Source organism: Haliotis rubra, unplaced genomic scaffold, assembly GCF_003918875.1.
Source record: "Haliotis rubra isolate DU_JTF1 unplaced genomic scaffold, ASM391887v1 Scf23, whole genome shotgun sequence".
In the NCBI taxonomy this organism is placed as follows: Eukaryota; Metazoa; Mollusca; class Gastropoda; order Lepetellida; family Haliotidae; genus Haliotis; species Haliotis rubra.
Genome location: NW_025766336.1, coordinates 1,620,057 through 1,632,757, shown reverse-complemented (window position 1 = coordinate 1,632,757; position 12,701 = coordinate 1,620,057). Strand labels below are relative to the sequence as shown.

At 36.6% G+C, this 12,701-nt stretch overlaps 1 protein-coding gene and 2 long non-coding RNA genes across 3 annotated transcripts in view; 1 reads left to right on the top strand and 2 right to left on the bottom strand.

Annotated features, from left to right (window-relative positions):
* Nucleotides 1-848: 848 nt before the first annotated feature.
* Nucleotides 849-4,624, bottom strand: LOC124277972. Its single transcript, XR_006898948.1, has 2 exons — nt 1,876-4,624; nt 849-1,829 (listed from the first exon to the last, which is right to left on the bottom strand). It is a non-coding gene; the product is annotated as an uncharacterized LOC124277972 (long non-coding RNA).
* On the top strand, nt 1,879-12,266 carry LOC124277973. Its single transcript, XR_006898949.1, has 4 exons — nt 1,879-2,015; nt 5,749-5,751; nt 11,742-11,746; nt 12,256-12,266. It is a non-coding gene; the product is annotated as an uncharacterized LOC124277973 (long non-coding RNA).
* Nucleotides 4,757-12,701, bottom strand: part of LOC124277971 (cGMP-dependent protein kinase 1-like) — an 81,855-nt gene continuing 73,910 nt past the window's right edge. Inside the window, exons 14-17 of the mRNA XM_046713699.1 lie at nt 12,214-12,377; nt 11,659-11,844; nt 9,555-9,621; nt 4,757-8,051 (exon numbers count right to left, since the gene is read on the bottom strand). Coding sequence (XP_046569655.1) covers nt 7,956-8,051; nt 9,555-9,621; nt 11,659-11,844; nt 12,214-12,377 — 513 coding nt within the window. The 3' untranslated portion in view covers nt 4,757-7,955. The remainder of the gene's footprint in view (nt 8,052-9,554; nt 9,622-11,658; nt 11,845-12,213; nt 12,378-12,701) is intronic.

The following is a 12,701-nucleotide window of genomic DNA, read 5'->3' as shown; positions in this document are numbered from 1 at the left end:
GTAAGTGATTGTTGTAGGAGCGGGACGTAAGAGATTGTTGTAGGAGCGGGACGTAAGTGATTGTTGTAGGAGCTGGACGTAAGTGATTGTTGTAATTGTTGGACGTAAGGGATTGTTGTAGGAGCGGAGCGTAAGAGATTGTAGTAGGAGCGGGACGTAAGTGATTGTTGTAGGAGTGGGACGTAAGGGATTGTTGTAGGAGCAGGACGTAAGGGATTGTTGTAGGAGCAGGACGTAAGTGATTGTTGTAGGAGCGGGACGTAAGTGAATGCTATAATAGAGTGACGTAAGTGATTGTGTTAGGAGCGGGACGTAAGTGAATGCTATAATAGTGTGACGTAAGTGATTGTGTTAGGAGCGGAACGTAAGTTACTGATGTAATTGTGGGACGTAAGTGATTGCTATAATAGCGGGACGTAAGTGATTGCTATAATAATGGGACCTAAGTGATTGTTGTTGGAGCGGGACGAAAGTTACTGGTGTAATTGTGGGACGTAAGTGATTGTTGTAGAAGCGGGACGTAAGTGATTGTAACATTAAAAGCCACCTAAGTGATTTGCGTGGGTAAAATAATTATGAACAGATTAAGTTATCGATAATTTGGCATGTGGCAAATCAGAGTTCCCAAGCAAGATACCTGGTGTCCTCCAGGATACTACTTGGTTGACACGTGTCATCGTTTCCCAATTTCGTAGATCGATGCTCACTGGATTGTCTGGTCCAGACTCGATTGTTTACAGACCGCCGCCATATAGCTGGAATATTGCTGAGTGCGGCAAAAACCTAAACTCACTCACTCACCAGGATACTGAGTATCAGACTTAACAACATACAACAAATTCAACATGAATATGTCAACAGATTTATTCAGTCTAACATGATGCAATCATAAAGACTAGCTGTAGCCTTGTAATATAAAAATATAATCTGGATGTGGCTAGGTCACAGTTCAGCTTTCAGGTCAGAGGTCACATGACTTGATCATGTGATCCAATCCAATCACAATGTTGTCATTAGAAGTGTTTCACAGTCTCCTGTGTGGCCTACCTAGCAACATCTGCATGCATGTGTCTCCCTGTTTCATGAAAGGGAAGCAGTCCTTAAACCATAACTCCTACTTGGAAGAAGATACCACCATACCAGAGACAAACATGAGTCCCGACATTCCCAACAAACATAGTGAAGGACACCACCCACATAATGCTGAGAGTATCTGTACACCTGTATCAACTGACTAACTAGATTGCATAGGTTCCTACAATACAGTGGGACAGTGCTCAGTTGGTTCCCCTCAACACTACACACTAGACTGTCAGATAATACAGCCAGGATATGTGTAATACAGACCTCAAGAATGTTAGTGGTTTCTACCTAAAGTTGCATGCGGAATCTTAATATCATTTCCTGAATGATTCACTTAGAAAGAATATACTGAAATTTCTCATCTGAATCTTCAAAACAACGAACTGTTTAAAAACCAGTGAATTAACATTATAATACAAGATGGAATGTATACTTCAGTAGATTACACATGAATGTGTGGATATGTTGATATGTGTTATGTAATTGCTAGATGAACACTTAGGTAAATATTTAAAAATAATGAATATTTAGGTAAATATAAATCTATGGTTAGTTATGTAAATATCAGGATATGAATCTGATCTCATTCTACCAGGATATGACAACTGAGCTGAGAGTTACATGAACAATTGCCAAAATGGTATACTATTTCTTGTTTATTCTTTGATACATGGTACTTATGTAAATCATAACACAGCACTAACACAGGAACTATTTTTCCACAGCTGCATAATTACTGTGCTCTGCTATAACCCCAGAGAAATTACTCTACAGCCTGCATAAATTCATAACACTGCATGTATTATTCCACAGCTGTATAATCATTACACTCTAACACTGCATGTATTATTCCACAGCTGTATAATCACTACTCTCTAACACTGCATGTATTATTCCACAGCTGTATAATCACTACACTCCAGTGTAACACTGTTGAGGGATGTGAAACACTTCTACTTGTGAGGCATACCCTAGTCTAGGTGAGGGGAAGGAAGAGAGAATGGAAGTTTAGATTGTCTTACAAATGAACTGTTTCATCTACAAATACCCTGTAATAAGGACTATTCTATATAAGCTACCTATGTTTAAGAGAAGATACTACTGATGATGTAATAAGGTAAATATAGATATAAGGTAGCACAGATATAGACTGTGCCATGTAGGATAGAATGATGATGCAAAAATGGTCACCTAAGTTTGCACTGTTAGGAAATAAAATCAAAATCTTTAACTAGATATGGATTGTTGGAGAATTATGGCATCATGTTACCTAAGTATATCACACTGGTATGCATTGTTAGAGAAATCATTACAGAATGGCCACCTACGTATGGATTGTCATGAGAGTGATAACAAAGCGCCAACTCAAACCTAAAACGTAACGCCTCATCATATAAAATGTTTATCCTTCAATCAGTCGCTGCCACAAGTCCAAAGAAAGCGAGAAATTGTAATAAGAATTACAATAAATGAGAATCAAGAACATTATTCAAATAATGTTGTGTTTATTAATTTTGTTTTCTCAACTGACCGAACCATGTTAGAATTTGGTGGCTACATGAAACACATAAAAAAATGATGCCCTTATGAGAACAGAGTGGTCACCTTCTTGTGGATTGTTGGAGCAGGATGCCAAGATGATCACCAAAGTGTGGACTGTTATAAGAATGATACCAAGATGGTCATCTGGGTATTGGACTGTTATAAGAATGATACCAAGATGGTCACCTGGGTATTGGATTGTTAAAAGAATGATACCAAGATTGTGATCTTGGACAATAATGTCAATATGGTCATCTTGGTATGGATTTCCACAGAATGATGCGATATTTGCCACCTAGGTCAGAATGTTTGAGATTGATGCCAAATGTTCATCTAGATATTGATTACTACAGAATGCTGGAAAAGATAGGCATGGATAGAACTGGAACACGATGTATAGGTGTTGAAGATTATGCTGAGGTCAACCTAGGTATAGGAGGTGTCTAATGTCCATGATCACACAGTATGTACACCATGACACTATGATAGAGTATACAGCTCCCTAAGGTTCAGATGCAATCTATAGTTGATGTTTATAATTTGGATGATTCTTATATTCAATACTACACCAAACTGATAACTTATTACTGGCCCAGAAAGGATTTCAGATGTAGATATTCCTCAGATTGGTGATTTCTCTTGTCCCAACTGGTTCCTTCCTTCTTAATATCACAATATGATTTGACTTGTGTCAATACCAAAATGTTTTGGGAATCAAATATCCATTAATGGTAAAGCGGATAAGGCCAGTTCCAGTTAAAAAAAAGCATAAAGGAAGAACCTCACTGATTGTAGCAAATATGTAACATGGTATTCTTAGACCAGTTTGTTTCATTTTGATTTCTGAATATCTATCTGTATTGAAATTCCTGAAAAATGGGTCTTTTTTAAGTCTGTATTTTGACGCATATTGCATCAAAAGCGTGAGGTCATCAGGACACATACTGTATCAGGAGATTAGTGTATCGTGTTCAGGAAGCAGGTACATTATGACATTACTTAATTCTTGCATGGCAATTAATTGTTAGAGTGATGATAAATCCAGATCTTGTTATGCATGCAAGGCAAAAAGAAAGATCTCAACATACAGTTAACTGCATTGATAATGACCACGCTTATAACAAACTGGGTATAACAAACTGATTTTTTGGTCTTGTCCACTTACTGTATGTTTTAGTTGAAATGTGTATAACAAACTGCAGTTACAGTGAACTAAATTTAGTCCCTTTGAGTTCATTATAGCTGTAGTTTACTGTAATAAGATATGCAGCTTAGTGTTGCTCTCTGAACTTGTAAACAGACATACCGAAATGTCTTGACCCTTGAGAGTCACAATGTTTCACCAACCAAACAGATGAGGTAAATGTTACAACAGTAAGATACACCAGCACCCCAGACTGTCACAATGTTAACAGCAACATAACACACAAACCAATATCTAAAAGTGTTTATACAACTTATTAAATCATATCCATGAGAAATTGCATCTGGATTCAGAAGTAAAAACACTGAAACGAAAACTTCCCTAACACCTGTGTCAACTATGCAGCATGGCATATCATCATGCAACAACTTACAGCTAGGCCATGTCAGTACATGCACACACAGTAGATGTGGTTGTATATATCAGTATATATCAGCGTATGTGATATAAGCATACACACATACACATATCACAACATGGCATATATGTATACTTGCATATGTTTACTCTGCTATTAACATATGCACGTACATACACGTATATGATAATTTTTCATACATGAATATCGATGTATAAAAAATGATCATATAAATGTATATCTGTATATGTGCACACTGATTTTTGTATACACATATCAGTATATCCTACATATGTATATCAGCATGTGTACACGGATATCTTAAGTTGCTCAATGGTCACAGGGGGATATGGGTTGACGCACCCTTTGTGTTTGTTTATGTTAAATAACATAAATAAACATAAAGGGTACATCGACCCAAGGGCCCAGAGGGACCAGTGAACAATGTATTTATCTTTCCGAACACCTGAATGTTAATTTTGAACTGTTTGAAGCATGGGTATCGGATCATAATAAGGAATGCCAGAGTTAGGCAATTAGCCAATACTAGAGTTTCAGATGACATAGAATCCAGCAGACAAGAAAAACAAATTTTGAGTTATCTCCCTTCCATGGATTTGCATTCGGAAAACATCGGTAATTTCCATACATCATACGTAAATCAATTATTCGAAATAAAGAATTATATGAAGTGCCAAATGAATTCCCACAGTTCGGCATTCCCAGCGAATAACATAGAAAATGTTACTTGCTTGTAAGTGCGGTGAATTGAAAATAATAGAAAAGCACTCAGCCAAACGACATTTATGTGTGAGGTAAGATAACTGATACTACACTGATACAGAATGAGTCACTCCATGTTGACAGTATTTTAAAAACAAACAGAAATAAATCATGTTTAATCGTAAGTCATGTTTCAGCTAATCAAACTAAGAAATAGGATGGCTTTCATACATCGAGACTAATGTTTTCACTTTGCAAAACAGTGGGACAACATGTATAACATGTGACCATCATTCTGCATGCCCATTACAAGCTGTACCCATGGAGATATGCTCATATAACAAATAACAACATCTTGTATGGATGGAAATTACTGGCATGTAAATTCCATCTTATAAACACCAAAGTTTGTCACAGGTTGAAAAGGTGAAACAATATTATCAGCATAAGTAATTTTCATCGCCAATCCAAGGATCTGATATTGACATTCTGCAGATCTTACCATGTCTAACCATTTGTCTACAATGCGGAGAGTTGTTGCATGTAGTAAAACAGGAGCCTTGCCATCAAATCTGTATCACAATAAATATCATTAACAACAATATCACAGGAAAAATAATATCAGATATGATAAACATTTTACATCATTTATAACAAACACTATACTGATATATTTAATCAGCATGTCATATCCAAGCTGGTCTGGCACACTTGAGAATGCTGTCAATATTCAAGCTTTCTATGCTACGTTCATTCTAATCAAAGCACTACCATGCAGATCTTTCAAACCCATATCTAATACAAATAAGAGAGAAAGCAATTCCTCTGTGTGGAGTAGGCAGTACTTGTTATTTTTTCAAGTCTGGATGTCAGCAAACATATACAACCTTCTGAATTAGTACTGAAGTTTCTTCAAAGGTTGTGCTGCAATTTCATAACATTTATCCAAGTGCACCATCATCCTTAGAATGATGATCTTTCTCTATGTCAAAATGTTAATATGTGTGTGTGTGTGTGTGTGTGTGTGTGTGTGTGTGTGTGTGTGTGTGTGTGTGTGTGTGTGTGTGTGTGTGTTTTTACAATTCTTCTCAACTGACATCAACTTTTAAAATGCTCTGTTAGCAATCAGGCTTGCGTAATAGTCTTTCAAAATCAGAACTCTGTCAAACCTGCAACATCTTACCTAACATATTTTCTTTGTTTTCCTAATACTAAAGCTTTTAATAATGTACATATATTTATTACAATTCACATGATTTATTCATATTCCAATGTAATACTTCGTTAGGAAATACCCATAACACTGGTAATTTGATGTACGTTGACAGTCACAGGTCAATGTGACTTGGTCAGTCAGTCAGTCAAGATACCAGTACTGTGACAAGGTAACTGGTAACAGTAATATCTAAGCCTGAGTTTGTCGTCCTGCTAATACTGATTATGACATCCATGGGAGAACCTGATTTGTAGAAAAGAACCAACACATGTACATTTGCAAATACACGTACATGGCTTTAAAAGTGTTTACTAATGTTTGATACTTTGCTAGCAAAATCTAAATATCTTAAAAGGTCTATAATATCTGTAGCCCCCAAAGAAATGTCTTCTTCAGGCTGTCATTACTTGTACACTACACTCAACTTGATGAGCAACCTAAGAATCACTGGAAAAAAGGGAGACCACTCTAAATGCTGTTCAGTATGGGAGATAACTCTGTATGTGAGATGGAAGGGAACATATTTGTCAACATGTTGGAAGCAGAAAGCAGTGAAACAATAATAATAATTAGAACCCAAACTCCTAATGATCTTTAATTATATATCAATGAAACATGTATATTGTCATGGTGACTGTTGATCCTGTAAAATGTTTTAAAAACATTACATTTGTCACTGCTTGTGGTTGATGATGGAATCTTGAACAATGCTCTATGTAGGAGTTGGGGAGTTTGGCAGATTTGGTATGTTTACCAGACATGTGACATGGAGAAACACACAGAATTTCTGCAATCTCATAAGCAAAGAGAAATATCTGCTGTTGTTTGGACAACTGAGGATGTGTATATCATATCAGTATTGAACAGTTAAAAATGGAACTTATCAACAAAATAACAACTATTTCAAAATACTACAGTAATGTCAAGGGATTTATCTCGACCTGTTCACAGGCTGATATTCAATCACAAGTCTGCAGCAATCTAATCATACATTTCTCAGAATTTACGTACATAAGAACATAACACATTCAAATTTTAGACAATTATCACAATATTTTCCCCAATTTCCCAGCCACAAGCACTTGGTTTGAAATTGTAGATAAACCCCTGACATACAGTTGTGGAATGTAAGCCCTGACATACAGTTTTGGAATGTACCGGTATCCACAAACACCCAGATCCTCCCAGTGAATGGCAACAGCCCTTATACTTTACGGTAATTGTCATCTTTAGTTACCTCGCCTACTATCTAAATTGTCCAGACGAAAAGAAATCATATCAATGAGCTTATGAAAATGCTTTGAGATCAGCAACTCTCACAGTGAACGGAATTTTTCCCAGCATACACCTACATCAGTGTAACAAGTTTCTCCTCATACATGTTCATCAGTCAATCTACATCCCGTGATTACCTATCGGTATTAACACAACACCCACTTCATAGCCAGGGTTCTGTCTTGTCCAACATCCAATACATCTTACCAGAGATCAAGGACTGGCTATACATGCAGATTTACAAAACTTTCATAACATTATGATAGAGAAGAATTCCTCCTTATACTTGATTGTATCCAGGCACACAGCAGGCTTGGCTACCATGTGACAACATGCAAGGCAGATCATGTGATGCAACTGACCCCTCTCATGTGACATGGCAGATCATGTGACGTGTGTACCCTGTCATGTGACTGCATAATGTAGTGCTGCTGATGGCGTGAGAAGGCATGAGGAGATGGGTGAAGTCTGTACATGATGCTGTGATGATGATGATGATGATGATGATGATGATGATGATGTTGATGATGATGGGCATGATGGTGGATAGTGATCTAGAAGGTAGCGTCCCAGCCTGAGTTTTCATCTGGTGGAATGTCCATGTCGGCGGGGTAATTATCGAAGTTGCTGAAGTCAGCCGGACCTTTGATCTGCAACATGACATATAGGAGGCTAGAGGCACCAATACATAACTGTATACACACAGGATATAACTGCAACCATACAGGATGTAACTGTATACATACTTACAGCATATTACTGTATACTTACAGGATATAACATAAATATACAGGATAGAACTATATACACACTGGCCATAACCATATACATACAGAATATAACCATACGATACAGGATATATCTGTGGACACTCAGTATACATACAGAATATAACCATACAATACAGGATATATCTGTGGACACTCAGTATACATACAGAATATAACCATACAATACAGGATATATCTGTAGACACTCAGTATACATACAGAATATAACCATACGATACAAGATATATCTGTGGACACTCAGTATACATACAGAATATAACCATACGATACAAGATATATCTGTGGACACTCAGTATACATACAGAATATAACCATACAATACAGGATATATCTGTGGACACTCAGTATACATACAGAATATAACCATACAGGATATATCTGTGGACACTCAGTATACATACAGAATATAACCATACGATACAGGATATATCTGTGGACACTCAGTATACATACAGGATGTAACTCTCGATACAGGATATTAACATACACAAACAGGATATTGCTGTATACAAACATGATATAACCATGTACATACAGATATTAATGTATGCACACATTATAAAACTGTATGTATACAGCATGAACAACATCAGTTAGAACTAGATCAGAAAGTACATAACGCCTAACAGTACCTCATTCCTGTGACTGCCTACATCTTTATTCATAACTGTTTTTGCTGCATTTTTTAAGAAGATTCACTCTTTGCTGAATATCACTGTCATCAAAAATACATTAATTATGATATGGAGATGGAAACAACCAAAAACACTCCTGTCTCTGTGCTTCCCTTGACCTGATGGGTAGACCTCAATCTTTACCAAGCAAAATGGATTTAGTTTTATATGGATGTACCATACAAACTCATATTTGTATAAACCACTGGGACTTGGGACTTGTTCTAAAGCGTCAGTTATGTAGAATAAAGAACTGACTAATAAGCTGCTGCCTGACTGGTGCCAACTTAGAAGGGTGTACAAGGAGAAGATGACTGAGAGCAGTGGTGATCATCAGATAAATCTGGATTCAATAAAAGTCACCAGTTGACTACTTGACACAAAATGGTCAATGAGTTATGCACCTTTGATTGTAACTTAAGTCCAATTTGTTGGCATCGACATGGGGGGGAGATTCCATAAATCCTAAATAGTAAAAGGTACTAAAAGAGCTAAACTGACATAACTTCAAAGTGCTGATAATTATTAATACTCCTTCAGTTAAGTTCCAGAAAGTAAATGTAACGAATGGCAGACTGGATGAAGCGCAAACATTCCCATATTCCCTTCCATAATAAAGTGTAAGAAGAAAACACATTCTAAGCTGGAGTGTTAAGTATTGTCCCACACCTTCCTTGCAACACCTCACCTTGGGAAGAATTGGGGGCACCATTGTGTGTTTGCTCAAACCATCCCAGTCGAAGCCTTGGAACCACCTGCAAGGAACGGAAGCAGATCATTACTTGCGTGCATCTGATGAAAATGAACATCTAACTAAAATGGAAACATATTCAAGATTTAGGACACAATCTGAGGGCTTTCTTTCGTAGCGGTGGGGTAGCCTAATGGTTAAAGCGTTGGCTCATCACGCTGAAAACCCGGGTTTTAACATGCTGAAATCTTCAAAGCGTCTCTGTGACCTTGAAAATTAAGTGAAGGTCACCAAAATCGACTGGGCCCTGCGCCTTTCCTAGATAAAGCTTGGGGCTGAATATGAAGAAAATCCAGGTATCGGTTCTTGAGATAGCTTAACATGCAGGTTAACATGCTGAAAACTTCAAAGTGTCGTCATGACCTTGAAAATTATGTGAAGGTCACCAAAATCGACTGGCCTCGCGCCTTCCCTAGATAAAGGTTGGTATTGAATATGAAGAAAAATCCAGTGTTATAGACTCTCATAATTCATCATATTGTTGTAGACTGTCATAATTCATCATATTGTTATAGACTGTCATAATTCATCATATTGTTATAGACTGTCATAATTCATCATATTGTTATACTGTCATAATTCATGACATTGTTATAGACTGTCATAATTCATCATATTGTTATAGACTCTGTCATAATTCATCATGTTGTTGTTGAGTCAACACCATAATTCATCATAATGTTATAGACTGTCATAATTCATCATAATGTTATAGACTCTGTCATAATTCATCATATTGTTATACTCTGTCATAATTCATCATATTGTTATAGACTGTCATAATTCATCATATTGTTATAGACTCTGTCATAATTCATCACATTGTTATAGACTCTGTCATAATTCATCATATTGTTATAGACTCTGTCATAATTCATCATGTTGTTATAGACTCTGTCATAATTCATCATATTGTTATAGACTCTGTCATAATTCATCATATTGTTATAGACTGTCATAATTCATCACATTGTTATAGACTGTCATAATTCATCATATTGTTATAGACTCTGTCATAATTCATCATATTGTTATAGACTCTGTCATAATTCATCATGTTGTTATAGACTCTGTCATAATTCATCATATTGTTGTTGAGTCAACACCATAATTCATCATACTGTTATAGACTGTCATAATTCATCATATTGTTGTTGAGTCAACACCATAATTCATCATATTGTTATAGACTGTCATAATTCATCATATTGTTGTCGACTCAACACCATAATTCATCATATTGTTATAGACTGTCATAATTCATCATATTGTTGTTGAGTCAACACCATAATTCATCATATTGTTATAGACTGTCATAATTCATCATATTGTTGTTGAGTCAACACCATAATTCATCATATTGTTATAGACTGTCATAATTCATCATATTGTTGTCGACTCAACACCATAATTCATCATATTGTTATAGACTGTCATAATTCATCATATTGTTGTTGAGTCAACACCATAATTCATCATATTGTTATAGACTGTCATAATTCATCATATTGTTGTTGAGTCAACACCATAATTCATCATACTGTTATAGACTCTCTGTCATAATTCATCATGTTCTTATAGACTCTCTGTCATAATTCATCATATTGTTATAGACTCTGTCATAATTCATCATGTTGTTACATACTCTGTCATAATTCATCATATTGTTATAGACTGTCATAATTCATTATATTGTTATAGATTCTCTGTCATATTTCATCATATTGTTGTCGACTCAACACCATAATTCATCATATTGTTATAGACTGTCATAATTCATTATATCTATATAACCTCACTGTTATAATTCATCATATCTGTATAGACTGACTGGTATGATTGATCATATACTTGTAGCCTGACTGCCATAATTGATAACATCAATACAGAATCTGTATATTGATTCAGCACCAGATACCAATACACACATCCATGTCTTACATCTTCATCGGTAGCATCAGTAGACAAACATCTGATCCTACTACTGAGAAACCAGAGTACATCTGATTGTGAAAGGATGTGCATGACCTTAGCAACTCACTTGTGTTTCTTAATCTCCATTATTCCATTTTTGCCGTAACCAAGTCTTTCTGCTGGGTTTTCTCGACACAGCTTCTTGATGAGTGTATGTGCATTTCGTCCAATTTTCCGTGGAAATTCAATCACATCAATGCCCTTTACTATCACATTGTAGGTCTTCATTGGGTCGGAGCCGGAGAAAGGAGGGCTGGAAGAATACGTTTTGCATAAACTTCTTGTACAAACAAATTAGTTAGAATGAAAGAAACATCAGAATGTCAACAAAAAGATTAATCTGTTGATGACTCATTCCTACCACCAATAGTAAAACAAGGTTCAAATAAAGATAGGCTATCTGGTCAGCAATATCTATTCTTAATTTGCTAACACTGAAAGCAATCAGAAACTTAACTGAACTATTATGAAAGTGACTTTCATATAATTAGTGTCAATGACCTTGAGCGAGGTGGGTTGGGCTGTAACATGGTTCAGGTAACTATCATCTTTCTCATCCTTTGTCACGCCTTATCAGCTGAATCCCAGCACCATCACCTCGCAGTGTCTCCTCGCCACTCACCTTCCTGTCAGCAGCTCAAACATCAGGATCCCTAGGGACCAGTAATCCACAGCATGGTCATGGCCCTTGTTCAGGATGATTTCTGGGGCCACATATTCAGGTGTACCGCAGAACGTCCATGTCTTCTTACCTGAGCCAACTTTCTTGGCAAATCCAAAGTCAACCTAGAATACATATGATCTAATTACTATGCATGAAATCATATGAAGTGAATCTGGACACAAACACAATGACAAGGGTCAAAGTGAGAAATTGGTAGTGTGCATGGTGAATATGTATAGTAATGTATTTAATTGACTGTGGGCAAGACAATCAGTTGGTTGTCAGGGGGCTGAGGACAAGTAATGGGACTGAGGACAAGCTAGGGGGCTGAGGACAAGCAATGGGCCTGAGGACAAGGACAAGCTAGGGGGCTGAGGACAAGCAATGGGCCTGAGGACAAGCAATGGGACTGAGGACAAGTAATGGGACTGAGGACAAGTAATGGG